Source organism: Trichechus manatus, unplaced genomic scaffold, assembly GCF_000243295.1.
Source record: "Trichechus manatus latirostris isolate Lorelei unplaced genomic scaffold, TriManLat1.0 scaffold00029, whole genome shotgun sequence".
Lineage (NCBI taxonomy): Eukaryota > Metazoa > Chordata > Mammalia > Sirenia > Trichechidae > Trichechus > Trichechus manatus.
The window spans coordinates 2515098-2540400 of NW_004443965.1; the positions used below are offsets into that span (position 1 = coordinate 2515098).

Here is a 25303-nt window from a genome sequence, read left to right on the forward strand (position 1 = left end):
AAATTTAAAAAAAAAACTAGTTTATTTAAAGTGTACAGTCCATTAGCTTTTAGCATAGTAGCAGTCATGCAACCATCACTACAGTCTAATTTTAGAACATTTTGTCACCTCTGTGCCCATTGGCAAACACCTCCTGTTTCCCCTCAGAGCCTGGCGACCACTAATCTACTTTCTATGGATTTACTCATTCTGGAGATTTTGTGTAAATAGAATCTACAATATGTGGTCTTTTGTGACTGACTTCTTTCAGTTAGCATGTTTTCAAGGTTCATCCATGTGGCATGTGTCTACTTCATTCCCTCTTATGGACTACACCACATTTTACGCATTCATTTATCAGTTGATGGACACTGGGGTTGTTTCCACTTTTTGGCTATTTTAAATAAGACTGCTTTCAACATTCCTGTACAAGTTTTTGTGTGGACCTGTGTTTTCATTTCTCTTCAGTATATACCTAGAGTGGAATTACTGGGTCATAATAAGGAGCCCTGGTAGCGCAATGGTTTAGCGCTTGACTGTTAACCGAAAGGTTAACATTCGAACCCATCCAGCCGCTCTGTGGGAGAAAGACCTGGTTATCTGTTTCCATAATGATTACAGCCAAGAAAACCCTATGGGGCAGTTCTACTCTATCACACGGGGTCATTATGAATCAGAACCAGCTCGGCACCCAATAACAACAACGATAACTGTGTTTGACATTTTGAGGAATTGGCAGACCGTTTTCTAGAGCTACTGTAGCATTTCACATTCCCACCTGAAATGTATGAGGATTCCAGTTTCTCCACATTTTGTCTAACACTTGTTACTGTCTTTCTGATTCTGGCCATCCTAGTGGACGGGAAGTAGTATCTCGTGGTTTTGATTTTTATTTCTCTAATGACTAATGATGTTGAATATTTTTTCATGTGCTTATTGGTCATGTGTATATCTTCTTGGGAGAAAGATCTATTCAGATCCTTTGCCTATTATTAAACTGGATTATTTGTCTTTTTATTGCTGAGTTGTAGGAATCTTTATATATTCTATATACAAGTCCCTTGTAAGATAGGTGATTTGTAAGTATTTTCTCTCATTCTGTGGATTGTGTGCTTCACTTTCTTGATATCATTTGTAGCATAAAAGTTTTTAATTTTGATGAAGTCCAATGTATCTGTTTTTTTCTTTTGTTGTTTGTGCTTTGGCTGTTATATCTAAGAAAACTTTGCCTGATCCAAGATTATGAAGATTTACCCCATGTCTTAGTGTTTCATAGTTTCAGCTCTTATTTTAAGGTATTTGATCCCTTTGAGTTAACTGTTGCATGTAGTGTGAAGAGGGGGTCCAGCATATCCAGTTCTAGCACTGTTTGTTGAAAAAGCTATTCTTTCCTTCCCTTGAATTGTCTTGGCATCCTGTTAGGATTTATTTCTGGATTTTCAATTCTTTTTTTTTAATTGAGTACTTTGGAGGAATTATTCATCTAAGATTTAGACAGTGGTGCTGGCAGTCATTAGGCTGGAGATTGCTGTTCGGCAACTGATAACCAGTCACTCTTAGATGGTTGACTCATCTCTTTGTGTGATCTAAGATTAAAATATTTATAGAGGTTTAATTGTAAGTTACACATGGCTACAGTAGATGCTGTTAGAGGTATGAGAAATGCCTTTGTTTATACAAATTATAAAATGTAAACATTGTGGCGGTAGTAACTGGAACAATCCATATATCACAGTTTTGTGCTCTTGAGTAATGGAATTGTCAGGACTAAAGCAACTTCCTTGCCGTATGGAGCAGTAGCCAGTTCCTTATTTAATACTTTTATTTATTAAGCGATCATTTAAATGGAAAATGAATTTGATTGGATTTTCCAAAATACTGTTTTTTAAAAACATGCTATTCTTTTTTTTCCTTTTCCACATTCAGATTGGTAAGGCCGTTAAGAATTTTGGCTTTGAAGTCATACCTGGGTTTGAGCCCTGTCCTTACCACTAATGAGCTATGACCTTGGGCAACTTACTTTACTTCTTTGAGCTCAAGTGTCACTACTACCGAGGGGATAATAATAATAGTACCTATCGCACGTTGTTGTTGGGTGCCGTCGAGTTTCTTCCGTCTCATAGTGACCCTGTGTACGACAAAACGAAACACTGCCCAGTCCTGTGCCATCCTCACAATTGTTGTTGTGCTTGAGCCCATTGTTGCAGCCACTGTGTCAGTCCATCTCAATAGGGTCTTCTTTTTCGCTGACCTTGTACTCTACCAAGCATGATGTCCTTTCCCAGGGACTGGTCCCTCCTGATACCATGTCCAAAGTACGTGAGACAAGTCTTGCCATCCTCACTTCCAAGGAACACTCTGGCTGTACTTTTTCCAGGACAAACTTGTTAGTTCTTCTGAGAGTCCATAGTATATTCAATATTCTTCACTAACACCATAATTCAAAGGCGTGAATTCTTCTTTGGTCTTCTTTATTCATTGTCCAGCTTTCACATGCATATGAGGCGATTGAAAATATCATGTCTTGGGTCAAGTGCGCCTTAGTCCTCACAGTGACATCTTTGATTTTAACACTTTAAAGAGGTCTTTTACAGCAGATAAAATGTATTATTAGGTGTGGTATTTTTCAATAGGTTATGAGTCGAGGGTGGTAAGATGGAAATGATTCAAAAAATTCAGCTGCTGAGAACAGAGAACTTGATAAGCCTCGTGGGAGAGACACCAAAAAAAGAACAGTTTCATCCAGGGCCCCATTATAACCCAAAAGCCAGTTCCAGCATCATGTGTGTTCCAAGACTATTGTCCTATTTCAGAGTTGGTTCTAATGGCCTTTCAAGGCAGGGCGTTGATACTTGACTGTTTTCATGGAAACACTCTTGAAGGTGGAAGCTAACGTGTTCTAGTATGCTGTTGAAACCTTGGAGTTTTTAGGAACTCAAACCTCAAAAGGGACCCCTGGTGGCATAGTGGTTAAGACCTTGGCTGCTAACCAAAAGGTCGGCAGTTCAAATCCACCAGCCGCTCCTTGGAAACCCTGTGGGGTAAATTCTATTCTGTCCTGTAGGGTCGTTATGAGTCAGAACCGACTCGATGGCGCGCAATAACAGCAGCAGCCTCAGAAGGGTCACTATGAGTTGGAAGAGTGAAAATAGGTTTTTGTTTTTTAACTTCAGAAGAGGGAAATTTCAGAAGCTGAGATAAAGGAAATGTAAGAGCTGATTTATAAGCTAGGCAAACGTATAGCTGCCCAGTCAACTTCTTGGACTTCTGGGTAACTTTAGTTTGTTTTTTATTTCCTTGGATTCTACCAGTTAGAGCTTTATTGCATTAATTAAACTCTAAAACATACTGGAAGGATTAAGGCATTTTCATTTTTTATGCCTCAATTTCAGTGTTAGTTCATTCTGGCTGTTTTCTACCAGTCCCATAGCTGAAGTAGGTTTCCTTTGCTCGTTGACTGATGCATTGAAAAAATATTTTGAGTGCTTACCACCTACAAGGTAGAGCAGGATGTTGTTTTGTTTTCTTCCAAAATAGAAACTTCTAATGTTTTTTCTAAGTACAAGATACGTGCTTGTTGCAGAGTTCAGAAAATACAGAAAAGCATGGTCACTCATAATCCTGTAACTCTTATAGCTACTGTTGACATAATTAGTATATACTTCCAGATTTTTGTTGTTGTTATTGCTGAAGTATGTCTTTCTTGTTATATTTTTATCCCAAATGCTATCATGCTCTGTACTATATTATGTTATCAGCGGTTTTCAGTTAATACAGTGTGTACGTCTTTCAGTGGCAATAGGTTTATATGTACAGTAATCATGCCAGTGGGTGCATTGCATTCTGTAATACTAATGCAGCATAATGTAAGTGATCCTTGTATTCTAAAATATGAATGTACATAATTGAAGTGATTAGTACTCTTTCATTGAACATCTGGGTTTCTGTTCTCTCTTCTAAACACATGTAGATGCTCATTCTTATGTGAATCTTTGTATTCTTTCTTAGCAGGGGCAGAAGCAACGTCTCTTGTTTATTGCTATATTCCCAGCCATTAACACTGGGCATAGTAGGAGGAGGCACTGATGGTTCAGTGGTAGAATTCTTGCCTTTCGTGTGGAAGACCTGGGTTTTATTTTCTACCAGTGTACTTCATGTGCAGCCACCAGAGGAGGCTTGCATATTGCTATGATGCTGAACAGGTTTCAGTGGAGCTTGTAGACTTAAATGGACTAGGAAGAAAGGCCCGGAGAGCTTCTTTTAAAAACCCTATGGATCACAATGATCTGATCTGCAACCTATCATGGGATTGGTGCAGGACCTGGCCGTATTTTGTTCTGTTGTACATGAGGTCACCATGGCCGACTGATGGCAGCTAACAACAACAATCCATAACAATATTAGCTAACAATAGCTAACACTTATTGATCTCTTATTCTCTGCAAGGTACAATAACTATAATTATTGGCTATTGTTGTTATCACTCATGTTTTATAGTGATGAGACCAAGGCTCAGAGAGGTTAGGCAACTTAGGGTCACAAAGCTATCATGTGGTAGAGCCAGGATTTAAGTCTATCTGGCTGGTTCCAGAGCTCATGCTCTTTGCCATTCTACTCTACTTATAGCTGGTGTAATGAGGGTGAACAGGATGGATAACACTTGGCCTGAGACCTTGGTTTCCTACAGAATGGGGACTGTTGCATGGGACAGAGGAGGAGAGAAAAGACATTTTGTTTTCTGCCCTGGGTGTACAGCAAACATTCAATGAACATCTGAAGAAGTCATTTCACTTTCTGTGCCCCTTCCTGTCTCCTTAGCCAGCCTCTGGCCTCAGCAGACCTAAGTGACCTCCATTATCTCCCTGTCCCAAGCAGCTCAGCCATTCCAATTACCAAGCTCCCTACCTTATCACCAATTCTTACCCCATATCAAAAGTCTATTCCTTATCCTATGGAAATAACTAGGGCATTCACTCAGTTACCTAATATTTATCATACACCTACTATGTTGTTATTGGTTGCCGTCAAGTCAGCCCCATCTCATAGCAACCCCATGTATAACACAATGAAACACTTCCCAGTTCTTTGCCATCCCAATGATCAGTTGTGGATCAGACCACTGTGATCTATAGGTTTTAATTGGCTGATTTTTGGAAGTCAATCACCAGACCTTTCTTTCTAGTTTATTTTATTCTAGAAGCTCCACTGAAACCTGTTCAGCATCATAGCAACATTCAAGCCTCCACTGTATATGCGGTGCGATGGCTGGAAATCAAACCCAGGTCTCTTGCATGAAAGGTGAGAATTCTACCAATACTGCCCCTATTATGGATTAAGTAAACGTTAAAGTTACCCTATATTCTTTTGTTTGGGAGAAATCCACTGTAACCCCTAAACAGACTTACCAACACGTTTAATAAGTGTTGAGTTTTCTAAAACAGTCATCTTATGAATTAGAGACTGCCTGCAACTACACTAGTTGGACAGTGAGATACTCCTTTATTGAGCAGAATAATTGTGTGTCTTGTTCTAGACTTCAAGTCGCATCATTCTATTCCATAGTTACCAGTAGGGACAATACCTGGCACCATGGTGGCAACAGTTTAATGAATGTTAGTTGCTATTTACCACCACTACCATTACTATTCTCCCACCATCACCACTGCCCTGTCTTTGTAGTAGGAAAAAAAAGTCTGTATAAACTCAATGGGAAGCTATATTTCTGAGCTTAGGATGGAGAGAATGAACTGCAAAATGTTGGTTGTGGGGTCCTGAATAAATTGTTCATTTCCTCGGTGCAGACCACAGGTGATTCATAGGTAATCCTAAAGCCTCAAGAGAAGAAAGGAAAGCAGGTCCTAACACAGTATGAGTAGTATTGTGTGTAACTGAAAGGTGTGGAAATCTATCTACTTTAAAATAAAAAAAAATTAAATTCAGTTTTATGTCTTTAATGTTTCTATTTCCTTGATATTATAACTCCCTCAGAATGTCCAGGAACACCTGAGTTCTGGTTCTAACTTCCTTAACGACTTCCTTGAGTTTTGAGGAACTTCCTTAACACCCCCCCACCCAGCACCCCTCTTCCGGTGTCATTTATGAAAGAATGGTATTATAATTATTGTAGTTAACCAAAATTCCTCTGTCTTTCCTCAGTTCTGCTAGGGTTTCTGTATTTTTAAAAGTCAGGAAAAAGGGACTGAGTGAAGGGTGGTGTCAGATTTGAAGATTTCCTTCCGTTTAAATTTTGGACTTCCAGCACACCAAAGCCAATTTTGCTGTCCAGAACCTGCAAGGAATGTCTTTCTGAATGGGTGTTTTCCACATTGCTGACAGGTTTATTCTCCCTAAAACTAAAGTACTGAGACTATAAAATGTGACCCACATTTTGGCTCATTTTTGTGACTGAAGTGTCCTACACTTCTAAGTGAAGCAAAAGGAACACAAATTAATGTGATGTTCTGGGCTGTCTTTGTGAACGTGAATTGCCCCACTACTATGTGTGATATAATACCACGTGGAACATAGACCATGCAGCAAATACAGTGATGCTTATATTACTTGTAGGGTACTTGAAGGGCTTTCAACTGCTCTGCTGCTTAGTTCTTGCTTTGCTTATATTTTTATTGGTTTCTCATTTCCTCCAATACTGCCATTGTTTATGTTTAGTTGATATTTTGTAGTGAACCTTTTTGATTCCCTTTATTTTTCCTTTTGTGCATATTTTTTAGATATTTTCTTTGTGGTTACCATGAGGATTATATTTAACATCTTAAATTTATAGCACCCTAGTTTAAATTGATACCAACTTAACTTCAGTAACATACAAAAACTTTATTACTATACTCCTCCCCCTCTTTTATGTTATCATAAATTACATCTTTATACATTACGTGCCCAATAACATACATTTATATTATATTTTATGAATTTCTCATTTTGAATCATGTAGCACACAACTACTGGAGTTACAGACCAAAAATTCCACAAAACTGGCCCTTGTATTTGCCCATGAGATTGCCTTTATCAGAGATCTTTCTTTTTTAACATACAGCTTTGGCTCCTTTTTTCTATCTGAAGGACTCCCTTTAGCATTTCGTGTAGGACAGGTCTGGTTTGATATAATGTGTCTCAGTGTGGGTGTCTTTGGATTTATCTTACTTGGAGATCATTGAGCTTTTTGAATTTGTAGATTCATGTCCTTTGTCAAAGTTGGAAAGTTTTCTGCCTTTATTTCTTCAGATGTTCTTTCTCTCCCTTTCATGTCCTTCTGGGATTCCTACGATGTGTATGTTGGTTTGCTTGATGGTATCCCACAATTCTATTAGGCTTTACTCACTTTTCTTCATTCTTTTTTTCTTTTTGCTCTTCAGACTCAGTAATTTAGATTGCTTTCTCTAGTTTGCTGATTTTTTTCTTCTGCCAGCTCAAATCTGCTGTTGAACCCTTCCATTCATTTCAATTATTGTATTTTTCATTGCTAGTAATTCTGCCGGGTTCCTCTTTATAGTGTCAACCTCTTTATTTCTTGTTTTGTACATGTATCATTTTCCTGATTTCCTTTAGTTCTTTGTCCCTGTTTCCCTTAAGTTTTTTGAGCATGTTTAATACTTTTGTTTTAAAATGTTCTAGCCTATCCATCATCCCAGCATCCCTGGAGATGATTTCTCACCCTTTGTCTTACAGTTTCGAACGGGTCGTCTTTCCAGTTTCTTTGTATGCCTTGCATAATCTTTTGTTGAAGCTGGGATATTAGAATATTACAATGCATTAGCTCTGAGCATATGTGTGGCTTTCTCAATTACCCCATATATACAGTGCTTTCGAAAGCAAGGAACTCTCACTCTAGTTTCAGTTCATAGGAATTAATTGTTTCAGTTGCATCATTTAGTCTCCATGTGATTGATTAAGGGTGGTCACGGCCTTCAGTCATTGTTCACTGCTCTCTCCCCCATCCTTGTATGAGCTCTGAGTCAGGCCAAACCTTGGCTTCATTCCTTCAGGCAGGCCCAGACAGATCAGTACAGACACCAGCAACGTCTTCCCTGCTAGTTGTAGAGCCAGAGATGGTCTCTCTCTCTGAGAATGTGGACCATGGTCCGCCTCTGCCACAGCTGCAGCCGTAGCGTGTGCTGCCACCAAGCTGAGAGGTAGAGGGGTGGAAACAGTAGGGAAAAAAGTTTTCCTAGTTTTTAAAAGTCACCTTTTTCTGGTTTCTGTGTATGCTTAATTGCTGCAACCTTCTGTTAGCTTTTCAGAGTTCTTACAGAGTTAACAGATTTCTAGTTGCTTTGCTTGATGATTGTGTTTGTGTTGGGGGTGGGGAGGGAGTCAGGACCATGGACCTGCTCACACTGCCATCTTGCCAGATGGCCTCTTCTCTTTTTTGATAGTTTTCTCTCTTCTGGCCTCCTTGGGGTTAACTCAAGGAGTTAAGCCTATTGCAGCTTGCTTTTCCTCCAAAATTTAAAGATTTTAGGGCTGGTAGGAATGTCAGATCAGCTTTTACATGGTTGACAAGAATGTGGCATGGATGCCACCACACTGTTTCCATGCTTATGGCAGATAGTATGCACCATTATATTTTCCCTGCTGAGACATTCAGCTTTCAAAACCAAAAACCAAACCCACTGCCTTCAAGTCAATTCCGACTCATAGCGACCTTATAGGACAGAATAGAACTGCACCGTAGGGTTTCCAAGGCTGTAAATATTTAGGGACACAGAGTGCCACATTTTTCTCCTATGGAGCACCTGGTAGGTTCAGCCTTAGAATCCACCTTAACACAGCATTCCAGGCAGCCACTGCCAATTAGTTGGGTATTGCATGTGAGGTGAAACCTGTTTACCTACCATTCATCATACACCCGGGCTCCTTCAATTTACATGTAAAGAAGACCCAGAGAAGGACGGTCTCTTACCCAGAGCCACAAAGACTTAGAATCTAGGTCCTCTTGTTCTTGGATTTGGGACCTGTGCTCCTCCCACCAGTTTGTCTCCTATTCACTGTAGGTCTAAGAACCTGGTAGCCAAGCCTGTTAGAATTGTGTTAAGGCTTGAGGGAAGGAGAGTAAGGTACATGGTATGTGTGTGTGTGTGTGTGTGTGTGTGTGTGCACGTGCGCGCACACGTGTATATAGTATTTAGAGGTATTTTGTACACTGATCTGTGATATCTGTTTGGCTTTCCTCTTGATTCTTTGCTATTTCCAGTTGGTGTATTACCAGCTGGGAGTTATAGATGATAAAGACATTGTGCTTTTTAATTTAACTGAAGAACTGGGAAGTTACTACCAGCCCTAGCTCATGTTTTTGTAAGCATTTCCTCAGACAACTGGGATCAGTCCTAGGAAAGACAGTCTGTGCCCAAGACCAGTGAGGAGGACAGAGGGGTAGACTGATATTTATGTATTTATTGTGGCATGTATATGGGTAAGTGGGGGTGATCCTTGGATAGAGAAGAAAAGGAACACCCAGGGCCAGCCCAGCTATAGGTAGTAGCAAACAACTGACTTAACTTTCATTATGACCCCTTTTCCTGGCATCGATAAAGCACCTTCTATTTAAAAAAGCCTTTGCTATTCATGTTGTTGCAATCAGCTGTGAGGAGGATGCAAGGGTCTCTGAGTGGAAGATTTTTCCTTTCCACTATGTTTGCGGGAGGGAGAGGTTCTTCAGAAAGAACAACCAGATAATAAATACCACATTTGCAAGATGCTTTTATATCAGTATCTTCAAACTTTTAAAAAAATAGTTTTTGCTTTTCTTTCTTTTTTTTTTCTTAATCATAAAAGTAATATGTACACATGGTAAAAATCCAAACAAGAGAGCAGAACAGTGAGAAATAAGATGTCTCTTTTTCCTCCCCACATCTAGGCCCACTCTTTTAAACAATATTCCATTATATAGATAGCCCATAATTCATTTAATCAGCCCCCTGTAGCTGGAGAATAAGGTGTTGGCAGTGTTTGTAATAAACATTCTTCTACCTAAATCTGTGTGCCTTTGTATGATATCTGAAGGATGAACTTCAAGAACAATTGCAAGATTATGTTAAATGAATACATCTACTCCTCAGTGTTGAGGAAGATCCTCAGCGAGATGGACTGACACAGTGGCTGCAACAATGGGCTCAAGCATAACAACGATTGTGAGAATGGCGCAGGACCAGGCAATGTTTCGTTCTGTTGTACATGGAGTTACTATGAGTCAGAACCAACTTGATGGCACCTAACAACAACAATAACTCTTCACTTATCAACTGTCTCGTTATCTGACATTTCGCATTTATGGCAGTAGTAAAAATTCTGCTGTCCGACTATTTGGTGCATTCACGACATACGTCTGGCAGTGATGAACACCAAGGTGTGAGGTGAGAGTAACCTGGCTGTGGTGACTATGGTTATGTATCAGCTTGGCTGAGCCATGATTCTCAGTGGTTTGCCAGTTATGTAATGATGTAATTTGGCGATTATGTAATGATGTCATTCTCCATTTTGTGATTTGACGTGGTCATCCATTTTTGCATCATGTTGATTTTTGCATAATGACCTGGTCTTTGGAACCTAACCATGTTGATAAGTGAGGAGTGAGTATACAGCTTATCTTCCAAAAAGTGTACATAATTTATTGTGGAAAAGTAGAGTCTCTTTGTGCAGTATCTCCAAATTAAAGCCATTGATACTCTTTACAATGTAATGCCAGTGTGAGCAATTCAGAGTGCAAACTGTGACTGTGAATTTAGTCCTGTGGAGTGGGGTTGGCAGCCTGTCTCTGTTTGAGGAATGTTGTCCTTGGGACTTTATTATACATTATTCATTCATAGACTAAGAGGCAGTCATTCGAACAGAACAAGGGGATACTGCTTGGTTTAAAGTCAGAAAAGGTGTGTGTCAGGATTGCATCCTTTCACCATACTTATTCAGTCTGTGAGCAGATAATCAGAGAAGGTGGACTATATGAGGAAGAACAGGGCATTAGGATTGGAGGAAGACTCATTAACAGCCTGTGTTAAGCAGACGACACAACCTTGCTTGCTGAAAGTGAAGAGGACTTGAAGCAATTACTGATGAAGATCAAAGGTCACAGCCTTCAGTATGGATTACACCTCAACATGAAGAAAACAAAAATCCTCACAAGTGGACCAAAAAGCAACGTCATGATAAATGGAGAAAACACCGAAGTAATTGTGGTATGATGGATAACATTTATATGGATGGCTTTTCTTGCCACGGTCTTGTAACTTCCACTCAAGTGATTGGTAGGACTGTGCACATAAGGTAATTGTGGTCCACCAAAGGGATTGGTCAGTTTTGCCATTCTGCTAGGCTTAAAATGAGAGCCATCCCAGAGGCAGAAAGAGAAGATCTCACCACCACCAAGGAAGAAGAGCCACGAGTGGAGCGTATCCTTTGGATCTGGGATCTCTGTGCTGAGACCTTCCTAGGCCCAGGAGACAGAGAGAAAGCTGTAGTAACACCACAGGGATTGGTCAGTTGGCAAGATGACGAGAATCAGCAGCAGGGAAACAGCAGCAGCAGAGGCAGCAGAACCAGGAGATTGGCAGGAGCAGTGGGAGACGGCATGGTGGGCTTCCCAGCCCATGGAGCGAGAATGCTGAGGGCCTTCAGGTAGGAGTCTTGCTGGCAGACTAGGGTGTCTCCCGGCACTTGGTGGAGCTAGGTTTGCCGACCCACGAAGCTAGAGCTGAGCACCTTTGGGCCTAGGCTTACTGGTGGAGTAGGATTTCTCTCGGCACTTATCAGCGGAGCTAAAAGAGCTTTGTAACACTTGTCCGAGCAGAACAGAGGCCAAGGGGCCAGAGAGGGACGTGCCTGCAGGCACAGCTGAGAAGAGGCTGTCCTGATTGAAGAACTGTATCCTGATGTTCCTGAACTTGAATTGTAACCTATTACTTCCCTAGTAAACCCGATAATAGTGAGTATTGTCTGTGAGTTCTATGTGACCATTGCAATGAATTGTCAAACTCATAGAGAAGTAGAGAGTGCCGTGGGAGGGACGGTTTGTGTCAGAATTGGTAAAGATGGTGGAGAGAGGAGGCATGTCTGACCTCCCTCTCATAGGAATCAGCCTTGGGCTGTTGATCTTAATCCTCTGTCCCGCTTGTGAAGTTAGAGGAGGTCAGATGCTTCCCCTACACCATTTTATAGTTGTCAAGGATTTCATTTTAATTGGATCCACAGTCATCGCCCATGGAAGCAGCAGTCAAGAAATCAAATGAACTTTGGTGAGTAACATCTAGGGTCTTAAAAGCTTGTGAGTGGCTGTCTAAGATACTCCGCTGGGAGAATGAAGAAAACTAAAGACACAAGGGAAAGATCAGTCCAAAGGACTAATGGACTAATGGACCACAACTACCACAGCCTCCACCAGACTGAGTCCAGCACAACTAGATGGTGCCCATTACCACCACCGACTGCTCTGACAGGGATCCCAATAGAGGGTCCCAGACAGAGCTGGAGAAAAATATGTAGAACAAAATTCTAACTCACAAAAAAAGACCAGGCTTTCTGGCCTGACAGAGACTGGAGAAATCTTGAGAGTATGCTCCCCAGACACTGTTTTAGCTCACTAATGAAGTCACTCCTGAGGTTCACCCTTCAGCCAAAGATTAGACAGGCATATGAAACAAAACAAGACTAAAGGGGCACATCAGCCCAGGGGCAAGGGCTAGAAGGCAGAGGAGACAGGAAAGCTGGTAATAGGGACCCCAGGGTTGAGAAGGGAGAATGTTGACATGTGGTGGGGTTGTTAACCAGCGTCATGAAACAATATGTGTACTAATTGTTTAATGAGAAGCTGATTTGTTCTGTAAACCTTCATCTAAAGTAAACAATAAAAAATAATAATAATTAAAAGAAAAAATCAAACGACTATTGAATTGGGGAAATCTGCTGCAAAAGACCTCTTTAAAGTGTTAAAAAGCAAAGATGTCACCTTGAGGACTAAAGTGCACCTGACCCAAGCCATGGTATTTTCAGTCACCTCATATGCATGCAAAAGCTGGACAGTGAATAAGGAAGACCAAAGAAGAAGTGATGCCTATGAATTATGGTGTTGATGAAGAATATTTAATATACTATGGACTGCCAGAAGAATGAACAAGTCTGTCTTGGAAGAAGCCAGAATGCTCCTTAGAAGCGAAAATGGTGAGACTCATGCTTGGTAAAGTAGGGCATCAGTGGAAAAAAGGGAGACCCTCAATGAAATAGATTGACACAGTGGCTGCAACAGTGGGATCAAAAATAGCAATGATTGTGAGGATGGCACAGGACCGGGTGGTGTTTTGTTTTGTTGTACAGAGGGTCGCTGAATTGGAGTCAACTCAACGGCATTTAACAACAGTAACATTCATTCTCAGTGTCCATTTATTGAGCCATTGTTCATTATATGCTTTTTATACCCTGACTTCAATAAAAGGTTTAGGACACCTCAAGTACTAGGTTAGGCCCTCTGGAGCCAGGAGCATAAGATGTTGGCTCTCGCCTCGAAGCTTGGATCAGCCCTGTAATTTAGGCTGTCCAGGAATTAATTTTTCCAGTTTTGAAGGTGAAGATCAAAGTCAGTGCCATGCTCAGAGTAATAAAGGTAATAAGTTGCAGGGGCTGGACTTGAACCCAGGTCTTCATAGAAGTAAGTGGGTAAGTCAGCAGAGCTGTGAGATTTTCTTAGATGCTAGCATGACATTTCTTTTATGCAAGTTGTTTTGAATTTCTTCCTGGTGTATCTGTCAATGTTCAACTTAAGATGATGTGCTTGTTGGCATAGCTTACTTTGAGTCATTTTGGGGCTAGTAGAGAGAGGCTGTTGAAGTGCAGTATTCAGTGTAGGACACACACACACATATTTATACACACACGTATACATAAACATATATATGTGTATATATATATATGTATTTTGATACCATAGCATTATATAGAGTGATAATGAAAAGTAAGTTAAGTTTGAAAAATCAGATTCATACAATGATACAATAGTGAATAATTAAACCAATATGACTTATTTTTACATTTTGCATGATCACATCTCTTCTGTCACTATTTGCCTACTTTTAAATGACCAATTAGTTTCACATTATATATGTATCTGTTAACTTCTCCTCTTTACCCTGGTGGCATAGTGGTTAAGAGCTACGGCTGCTAAAAAAAGGTCAGCAGTTTGAATCCACCAGATGCTCCTTGGAAACCCCATGGGACAGTTATACTCTCTCCTTTAAGGGTTGCTATGAGTCAGAATCGACTCAACACTACCGGGTTTCTGGAGATAATAGGTTTAAATGTTGCTTTTGCTATGGAAAAGTTCCATCATGGGCAATATTGACTGCTTCTAAAATACTGTATTTTTATGCAGATAACATGTGCATTATATATTTTTTTGCCAACCACGCAACCCTTTAGCTCATTATTTTCCTAGGCACTGTATGTGTTATATATGGGTGCATTCTTTGTGGGTGTGTTATTTGCGAAAAATGTGGTATTTTTTTTCCCACATGAGGTAAATATTTTATCATTTGAATTGGAAATATTGTAAGACTGGTTATCTAAGACCTTGTCCACCATAAGTCTTAAAGAGTTCAGCAAGTCATGAGGGTGGCAGTGGGAAGGAAAAAAAAAAGGGAGGCAGAGGGGGGAAAAAGGAGGTAGAACACAGAGAAAAGCCAATTAAATCAGAAGGGGAGAATTGTGTGTGTGTATATGATTTGAGGGTTTGAGTGGAAAGAAGTCCGTAAAATTGTAGATAGAGAGTATGAGTGAATGAATTGTAAAGGAAAACCAAAAACCCAAACCCACTGCCCTCGAGTCGATTCCGACTCATAGCGACCCCGTAGGGTTTCTGAGGCTGTTACGGATTGAACAGTGTCCCCCCCAAAAAATGTGTGTCAACTTGGCTAGTCCATGATTCCCAGTATTGTGTGATTGTCCACCATTTTGTCATCTGATGTGATTTTCCTGTGTCTTGTAAATCCTACCTCTAATGTTAATGAGGCAGGATTTGAGGCAGTTAATGTTAATGAGGCAGGACTCAATCTACAAGATTAGGTTGTGTCTTAAGTCAGTCTCTTTTGAGATATAAAAGAGAGAAGCCAGCAGAGAGACAGGGACCTCATTACCACCAAGCAAGAAAAGCCAGGAGTGCACATCCTTTGGACCTGGGGTCCCTGTGCTGAGAAGTTCCTTGACCAGGAGAAGAGTGATGACAAGGACCTTTGCCCAGAGCCGACTGAGAGAGAAAGCCTTCCACTGGAGCTTGCACCTTGAATTCAGACTTCTAGCCTCCTAGACAGTGAGCAAATAAACTTCTGTTTGTTGAAGCTATCCATTTGTGGTATTTCTGTTACAGCAGCACTAGATAACTAAGACAGAGGCTGTAAATCTTTATGGAAGCAGACTGCCACGTCTTTCTCCCACAGAGCCACTGGTGGTTTCTAACTGCCAACCTTTTGGTTAACAGTCAGTCGCTTTAACCACTGCACCACCAGGGCCCCTTTTGTAAGGGAAGGTGGCCCATAAAAACACCACACCAGCAGTAGTGTTATGATCTTCTGTTATCTGTTAACTCAGCCCAGCCCAAATATAATAACTTATCTTACAAAGCAGTGGCCTGGAATCATGAGTGAAGAAGAGGTTTTTGAAGAAGATGGCTTGGAAAATTGAACGTAAGATGGAGAAAGAGTATTAGCTAAAATTTGAAGTGATGAAATAGCACAGAATGACAAAGGGCTCAAACACTGACAGTTCCATGAAGTGGATGAAATAGCTTGGGAAATAGCTACATGTCATGACATCGTGTCATGACAAGACAGCCTGCCTGCCTTGTACCTGTATATGTATGATCTTGTCTCACTGTAAATGGTGTTTACAGTGTGGCTTTCTAATTGATGGTTCTGAAGCACTGCATAGTCCTGAGCTTCCTTCCAAATCATCATCGAGAGACGGAATTGTTAGGTTTTACAGAGAGTATGGTGTTAATGCATATGGGTTTAGTTATTATTTTCAGTTTATGGTAGTATCTTTTGTAGAATCGCCTGTTTGCTTAACCAAAATCAATTCTAACACAAAGTGTGTTAGTGTAGGTCCTCCACGAGGCTGTGGACACCAAGGTAGAATTAGATGTATAAAGGATTTATTGGGGGAGATGCCTGTGATAGATAAAGAGAAGAGGAAGTAGGAATAGATGGGGAGAGCCATCAGGTGGTGATGCAGGTCTGTCACATATGGGAGGAAAGTGAGGGGAAGGAGGGTTGGGTAGGAAGAGCCTCAGATTAAGGTGCAGCTCAGAAAAAGTCTCAGCCATTCCCACAACCAGTGCAAAAATTGCTTGTTAGAGGAGTCCTGTGACAGGCAGGAATGGTCCGGCCCTAGTACCTTCATCCTGCTCAGTCATTGGCTGGGAACCACCAGGAAGAGCATGGTCGTGGTGTTACAGCAGCCAAATGAGCCAAGTTCTCTTGAAGGGAGATCTGAGTGGTACACCATTGTACTGTTCCCCCTACCAGAATTTCCTCCTATTCAGAAATAGACTTTCCTGTTATTTTCTTCAGCTGGAGAAATTTCAGTACAATTTTGAATGGATTTAACCTCACTTCTATTAGGGAAAAGAGGGAATCAACTGTGGAAAGAAAAAAGGGAGGCAGAGTAGAAATGGAGCCTGGGGTTGGTGGTGGGGAAGGTGCCGAGAGGTGCATAAAAGAGACCGTAAGAGTCAGATGAGTCTATCTCAGGTAGCCAAGTTACTGTGTTTTCCTGAGCTAATAGATAAGACTCAGAAAGGCGTGGAACACTAGGATACAGGTACTGGTGCCCATAAAATGCATGTTCTCTACAACAAAACAAAAGGAATTTACAAGCATCTTATTGAAACCATCAAGGACAGAGATCCTAAGAAGGCCACAATAAGCACAAGTTGGCAAGCAGAAAAAATTAAATTAGACCCATTATTACTTAGGATGTGCGACATGTTCCTGGTGTGTGTGTGTTTATATAAGCTGTATTTTTATTATTAACATAAAATACTTTTAAGAGCTGTTTTAGATTTTTCTGGTTTCCAGACCTTGCTTTTCCCATTAATATTTCAAGTTCTTCAGTTGTGAATTGAAATCTTGGGTTGGAAAGCAAATACTATACTATAGAGTAAGTGATTCCATGACTTCTCCAAAGGATTGCCTGTTATGTAGAACACTACTTATTATACATGCATCAAGAAACAAATCTTTTAATATATATATCTGTTTGATTGTATTTCTTAAGAACTAGTAGCTAGGAATGGTGTATATTAGGACAGCTGGTTTTTCTGAAATTGTTTGCCAGATTCGTACGTGTTTCTTCACTTTGGAGATTGAAATTAAAGAGCTATGTGTGGGACACATGAGGAAATTGTATTTTCATTCCTTTACACTTGGAAGATTTTTGTCCTTAGGAATTGCCTACTAATGTGCAGATACCCTTGTTCAATGGAAGGGGAAGACACCCTATACAGAATTGTCTGTCTCGCACACACTCATAAGTACTGTTTCACCCCTACTTTGTAAATGAGGAGTCTGTAGTTACTGTTAAAAGGTCAAATAACTTTGCTCATGGTTGCAAAGTGGCAGAGCCCGGCTCTAAACCCAGGCAGGCTGAGTTGGAGCCTGAGCTTTTAACCATTCTGCCCTATTGTTCTGTGCTTCTGCTAAAGGTTTAGTTTCCCAAAGAATAGGTGTGTGTTCTTTGAGTGTTACAGCAGGAACTCTGTGCTCCTCTGCGCCCACATCCCACTCATTAGCCTAAACTTGTTAAGCCTCATGGTAGACAACCAGTCTGACTGTATTTCAAATTCAAATGAGATAAATAAAAGTTATTCTGTGTGGGAAAAATAAATATTTTAGAAGCAGTTAATGTGTCCCTTTCCCTCCCTCCCATGGTGGAACTTTCCCACAGCAGAATCAACATTTAAATTTTTTTATATTTGCTTTTTATTGTGGTAAATATATATCTAACAAAGCATTTGCCATTTCAGCAATCTTCACATATACAGTTCAGTGAAACATTTTCTTATCTCTATAACCCATTGCCAATTGTCAATTCTGACTCATACTGACCCTATAGGACAGAGCAGAACTGCCCCCTCGATTTTCAAGAGCAGCTAGTGGATTCAAACGGCTGACCTTTTTGGTTAGCAGACGTAGCACTTAACCACTCCGCCACCAGGGTTCCACTTATCTCCATAGAGGGGGGAAATAAACAGATACGTATATAATGTGAACCTAATTGACCATTAAGAGCCTGAGTGGCTAATGAAAGGTTGGTGGTTTAAGCCTACTAAGAGGCTCTGCTAGAAGAAAGGCCTGATGATCTGCTTCCATAAAGATTACAGCCAAGAAAACCCTGTGGAGCAGTTCTACTCTGTGAAGCATGGGGTCATCATGAATCGGGCCAAATTGATGGTAGCTAACAGCAACAACAACAATCGATCATGTACACATTGTATGTGTAAGAGAAATCTATTCGTTTTGAACTTCGCGTTACATGATCTCATTATTTCTTGTGAAGGCGAGCGGATGGAAGCATAGCCTTTCCCACCCTAACATGTCCCTAGATGTTTATACAATTTATTCTTAGGCTCATGGATTTTGACAAGTCCCTATTTTGGGCTCAGCACCTTGTTTTTCTATGTTTTTCCCACCTCTCTTTGTCCTTTTTCTACTTTTTGCCTTTTTATCCCCCTCTTAGCTGATCCCAGAAATCTTTGTTTTGTCCAAGAGTAAGGATGATAGTGGTTCAGATGAGCCATGCCTTTTTTGCTTAATCACTGGACATCTCCCAAGCCATAATGCTTACCACTGAAGATAATATCAGACTGATTCTGGTGAAAGTTTTGTTTACATACTAACCTGTTACCGTGTGCTCCGTTGCGGGTGCCTTGGAAAAATGGACATCTCGTAGCTTGGAAGGCCACCTTGCAGAAGCTGTGTGTGAGTATCGTGTGCAGTAGTAGCTCTAAGAGGCTGTTTTGTGTTCATTCTGTAGCTGGCCTGCTGCTGTGGCACTGCCGGCTGCTCCCTGTGCTGTGGCTGCTGCCCCAAGATCCGACAGTCTCGCAGCACCCGCTTCATGTATGCACTCTACTTCATCCTTGTTGTCATCCTCTGCTGCATCATGATGTCAAGAACTGTGGCCAACGAGATGAAAGAGCACGTAAGTCTGCCTGTCTTCAACTCTTCCTATTTCTAATGTTTGATTTGGGCAGTGGGAAACATTAGCTTTAGAAGATGGTGCTCACCCACCGCAAGAGTCCCTGGGTGTTGCAAAAGGTTAACGTGCTTGGCTGCTAACAAATGTTGGAGGTTTGAGTTCACCCAGAGGCACCTCAGAAAAAGGACCTAGTGGTTTGCTTCAGGAAAATCAGCCATTGAAAACCCTACGGAACACAGTTCTACTCTGACACACATGAGGTTGCCATGAGTCAGAGTCAACTTGATGGCCACTGGTCGGTTGGTGCCCACTCACCTCAGCATAGTTTTGGGTTACGTGCTCTCTCTGAACCTCTGAGGCCTCTAATGCTTTACTGCCAAGTAGGTACACCATTCAAGGGATTGATCTTTAGAAACAGTATAGATGTAATCTGATGCTTTTGGCAGAGAATGTTCAGAGGATTGTGTGTTTTGTCTTAGCTTTGTTTGTGGTTGTTGCCAGTTCATATAGCCTCTTCTTGTAGGCCTTTGTATTTTTCCCAATCATAGGATGGCTGCTAGTATGTCAAGTAGTAAGTGTTATATAAGTATTTAATTTGGCCTATCTGGAAAGTCTGATTAATCTGAGACAATCCCACAGATAGTGGGAAGTGGGTGGTGGATGATTTTCACGTTTCTGGACAGATAGTTAAAGAGTGAATGTCTCCAATGGTGAGAGATGGATTTCCAGCCATTTCTTGGGAAATGTGTGCTGAAGTAGGCCTGGTATATGAAGCTGTTGGAGTTACATATAGGACCTCTTTCTGGGATTTCCCTCTTTTTTCTGTAGTAGGCCTCTTGATCAGCAAGATTATAGGGGATTGTGTTGGGGTCTTCGAGGGAGTTCAGTAAATAACACTATTTTGCTACTCCCAGGTTCTGAACCAATTGAAAATAAGACTAAAACTGAGGTGAGACGATGTGACTCATATCTGAATGAGTCAGACTTACTGACCCAGAAGACACATTTCCTGGGGACAGCTCTTCTCCTATGGGAAGAGGGAGAGGAAAGTCTAGCTATGCATATCCCATTTTTCCTCACAAACGTAACACTCAGCACCCCATCGTCTGGGGGCAGGATGAATGAGGAGGTGAAGAGAGGCCAGGAGCGCGACTCTAATGGAATTCCCTGCACAATAAACATGGCATCAGGAGAAGCAGTTCAGCCTTAGGCTGAAACTACTACTATTCCACATGCACTCAAGTGCTTCAGAACAACCATTTTCTTAAAAGCACTTGATAAATTCTTATCCATTAGTTAAAGTAGGCCCTTGAAGGCTTCTGTTGGGTAATGCTTTTATAATTATGTTTGCATGGTCTTGAATATATTGGAAACTATCATCAAAACAGGACTGCTAACTGAAAGGTCCACAATTGGAACCCACCAGCCACTCCACAGGAGAAAGATGTGTCAGTCTGCTTCTGTAAATATTTATAGCTTTGGAAACCCTATGGGACAGTTCTGCTCTGTCCCATGGGGTCACTCTGAGTCAGAATCGACTTGACGGCAGTGGGTTTAATGGGTTTAATTGTCAAAATATGTGAAATTTAGCTTCTCCTCTAATTGCTTTAAACATTGGATATCTACTCGGTAAGGCACTGTATTGGGAGCTATGAGACATTCAGACATATAAGAAATTGAGCTTATAGTACAGAAGAGAAGGTGTGAAATCTTCTGAGGCTGAAGAAGGCCTGGTATGTGAAGCTGGGTAAGAAATAAGAAAATAAGACAAGGTAGAAATTAATAATGCCTTATGAGAGGATGGATGAAGTTATGAGAGGATGGAGTGGAAGTTCAGAGGTGGGGGAGATCAGGAAATAACAGGTTGTTCCTCATTAGTCTAAACGAGGCTTTACTCGATCTCTGTGGTGTTTGCCACTGATTCCCTTCCTCTTAAATGTTGTTAGCTGTCATTGAGTTGGCCTTGACTCATGGCAACCACATACGGAACCAGTGCTGCCTGGTCCTGCTTCATCCCCATGATTGGTTGCAGATCGGAATGTTGTAATCTGTAGGGTTTTGGCTGATTTTTGGAAGTAGATCACCAGGCCTTTTTTCCTAGTTAGCCATCTAGTGCTGCTCTAACAGGAACACCACAAGTGGATGGCTTTAACAAAGAGAAGTTTATTCTCTCACAGTGCAGTAGGCTACAAGTCCAAATTCAGGGCATTAGCTCCAGGAGAAGGCTTTCTCTCTCTGTCGGTTCTGGAGAAAGGTCCTTGTAATGTATCTGTCTTTCCTTGGTCTGGGAGCTTCTCTGTGCAGGAACCTCAGGTCCAAAGGACGCGCTCTGCTCCTGGCACACTTTCTTGGTGGTATGAGGTTCTTATGTGTCTCTGCTCACTTCTCTCTTTTGTATCTCAAAAGAGGTTGCATTAAGACACTATCTAATCTTGTCAACCTCATCAGTATAACCTCATCCTAGTGATAGAATTTACAACACATAAGGAGATCACATATAATCTCATTATAGTAATAGAGTTTACAACACATAAGGAAATCACATCAGATAACACAATCATACAATACTGGGAATCATGACCCAGCCAAGTTGACAGACAAGTCCATCTTAATATGTCTGGAAGCTCTGCTGAAACCTGTTCAGCATCATAACAACACATAAGCCTCCACTGACAGATAGTTTGTGGCTGCACATGAGGTGCATTAGCCAGGAATCAAGCCTGAATCTCCTACATGGAAGGTGAAAATTCTACCACTACCTTGAGGTTTGAACCCAGGCTGAATGTGTTCTTAGCTACTAGGCTATATAGGTAGAGAGAAGTAAAAAGAGCAAGGATAAGGCATGTGTAGAAGAACAGAGATGAGATGTTGGGTAGATAAAATGAACCAAATCTTGCAGGAATTTCAGTGCTAAGGTTAGGTGTTGGAACTTGTTCTGTTGGTGAGTGGGCAGCCATTATAGATTCTTGAGCAGGAGGCTGTCATCATGGAAACAGAGGGAGATGTGTAGGGACTCGAGCCCAGAAGTGGTGAGTGTGCAGGGTCACATGGGGTCTGAGAGTCAAGGGAAGAGGCAGCCCTGACGCATCACAGAGGCTTGTGTATATGTTCCTGTGACGGTCCCCCGAATGTACGTATTTAAAAATGCTTGGGCTGCGCTTCCTGCCTCAGGAATGAAGTCTGTGTGGGCCAAACCAATCCTTTTCCATCTTTAGGGCCCCACAGGGAGCTGGCCAACTGGTCACAAAGTCAGCTTGTTCCGTGGCCTGTAGAATAGAGGCTGACCTCATCCTCAGCCGGAGCTTGAGGGTGGGCATTGAAAAGTCCCTTGTGGGGATGCACCCTGGGCTTCTGCTGGAGTCCTCGCCCTCTCTTTGTTGGCCTGTGGAAATGTTTGAGGATGTGATTGAAATAGGAGAAAGAACTGTATGCTTGTGATGGCCACGGCAGGAGTGTGTAATTCCTCCTACGGAACATTCTCTCCTTTATGTGCCATGTGAGGGGGATTCTGTCCAGAGTCACATGGATCTTTAGTATGTGGGTTAAGAACACAAGGGCAGCTCCCTTTTCAGATATTTTAAATTTTTGCCTGGGTTTCAGAATAGTGGCCTGTGTTTAAGTTTGAGTGAGGGTGGACTGCAAGAGTGAAGAGATGTGGGGCCAAGTCTTGCCCTGCTCCTTTTTACCAGAGAAACTCCTCTTTCCCATGAGAACTTTGGCTCAGAGAAAGCTCTACTATGCTAGCTGAATAGGGCATGATTTCTGCCTTCTCTTGGAGCATTTTTCCCACCTCAGAACCTAGGAGCCATTTTCTTACAGGTCATTCTTGTCACTAACCATGTAATTCAAGAAGGTACAGTCTTGAGATAGTTGATGCCTGTAGGAATTAAAAATCCATTTTAGAATGTGGAATGCAAGGAAGAAGAAAAAAAAAAAAAAGGATGAGAGGTCTAAAGCCTCCTGACCTGTTCTACCAAATCACTTCTACGTTTAGTGGCAGATGATAACACGTTCAGGTTTGGCGCCCTGGGAAGCTAGACAGGCATTTTGGAGAGAGGAGAAAGGTAGGTTTCTCTTGCTTCCTGGGACAGGGATCACAGAAATCAGGATCCCTAAAACCAAACCTGGCTGAGATTGAGATGGCTGAATCTTTTTTTTTTTTTTATTGTTGTGCTTTAAGTGAAAGTTTACAATTCAAGTTTGTCTCTCATACAAAAATTTATACATACATTGTTATGTGACCCTTGTTGTTCTCCCTATACTGTGACACATACTCTTCTTTTGCATCCCAGATTTCCCATGTCCATTCAACCAGCTCCTGACCCTCTCTGCCTTCTCATCTCACCTCTGGACAGGAGCTGCCCGTTTAGTCTCATGTATTTATTTGAGCTAAGAAGCACATTCTTCACAAGTATCATTTTATGTCCCATAGTCCAATCTAATCTTTGTCTGAAGAGTTGGCCTTGGGAATGGTTTTAGTTTTGGGCTAACAGAGAGTCCAGGGACCATGTCTTCCAGAGTCCCTCCAGTCTCAATCAAACCATTAAGTCTGGTCTTTTTACTAGAATTTGAGTTCTGCACCCCACTTTTCTCCTGCTCCGTGAGGGGGTCTCTGTTGTGTTCCCTGTCGGGGCGGTCTTTGGTGGTAGCCGGGCACCATCTGGTTCTTCTGGTCTCAGTCTGATGAAGTCTCTGGTTTATGTGACCCTTTCTGTCTCTAGGGCTAATACTTTCCTTGTGTCTATGGTGTTCTTCGTTCTCCTTTACTCTAGGTGGGTTGAGACTAATTGATGTATCTTAGATGACCGCTCGCTAGCTTTTAAGTCCCCAGGTGCCACTCACCAAAGTGGGATGCAGCGTATTTTCTTAATAAACTTTGTTATGCCAGCTGACCTAGATGTGCCCTGAAACCATGGTCCCCACACCCCTTCCCCTGCCACTCTGTCCCTTGAAGTGTTTGGTTGGATTCAGGAAACTTCTTAGCTTTGGTTTAGTCCAGTTGTGCTGACTTCCCCTGTAGTGTGTGCTGTCCTTCCTTCACCTAAGATAATTCTTATCTACTATCTAGTTCGTGAATACCCTTCTCCCTCCCTCCCCACCCTTGTAACCATCAAAGAATGTTTTCTTCTGTGTTTAAACCTTTTCTGGAGTTCTTATAATAGTGGTCTTATACAATATTTGTCCTTTTGCAAATGACTAAATTCACTCAGCTTAATGCCTTCCAGATTCCTCCATGTTATGTTTCACGGCTTCATCATTGTTCTTTATCGTTGCGTAGTATTCCATTGTGTGAATATACCATAATTTGTTTTTCCATTTGTCCGTTGATGGGCACCTAGGTTGTTTCCATCTTTTTGCTATGGTGAGCAGTGCTGCAATGAACTTGGGTATGCGTGTATCTATTCATGTGACAGCTCTAATTTGAGATGGCTGAATCTTTTGTGTTTTATTTTTTTCAAAAACAAAACATATCATAAATCACACAGTGAAATTATTTGTTTTGTTTATGGAGTGTGGAAAGGATTCTAATCATGGAAGATTCGTTGTTATTGTCATTGTTATGTGCTTATTTTAAATTTAAATTTTGAATTATTCTTTGTATCGAGAGGTGAGGCTACCAAGATCTTTAATTTGGTAGTGGTCTTTTTTATTTCACAAGCCATTACGTTTTGTTTGTAATCTTACTTCATCTCTTCTGGAAACAAGTTTTTTTTCTTACACATTATTTCCTGCTTGCGAGTTGGGGTGTAGTTTTTCTTTGAGTGGGTAATGCGGAGACCACATTCCTATGATTTGTTACCCTCATCTGGTTGAAAAGAGTTTTTTGGTTCTTTTCTGCACAGGATGACAATGTTTCAGGGTAGAGTGGACTTCAGAGGAACATTGGACAAGACAGTCTGTTAGGATCTGGACATGGGGAGCCTCATGGCTGCTGTTTCCTTAGTGTCTTAAAAACAGCTTCTGAACTCCATTTTCTCCTTGAAAATGAACCAGTTTGATGGTTATACTCCACCCCAGGATTGTTGTTGTTAGCTGCTGTTGAGTTGGCCCTTGACTCATGGAGACCCCAGGTGTTACATAGTAGAACTGCTCCATAGGGTTTTCTTTATGGAAGCAGATTGCCAGGCCGTTC

General features: G+C 41.3%; 1 protein-coding gene across 2 annotated transcripts in view; it reads left to right on the forward strand.

Annotated features, from left to right (window-relative positions):
* SERINC5 (serine incorporator 5) overlaps positions 1-25303 on the forward strand; it is a 126789-nt gene that overhangs the window by 20201 nt on the left and 81285 nt on the right. Inside the window, exons 1-2 of one of the 2 annotated variants that reach the window (XM_023729469.1) lie at positions 10173-10349; positions 19006-19173. In XM_023729469.1, coding sequence (XP_023585237.1) covers positions 19090-19173 — 84 coding nt within the window. In that variant the 5' untranslated portion in view covers positions 10173-10349; positions 19006-19089. Of the gene's footprint in view, positions 1-10172; positions 10350-19005; positions 19174-25303 lie in introns of those variants that run through there. The other variant, XM_023729468.1, reaches the window with a different exon arrangement.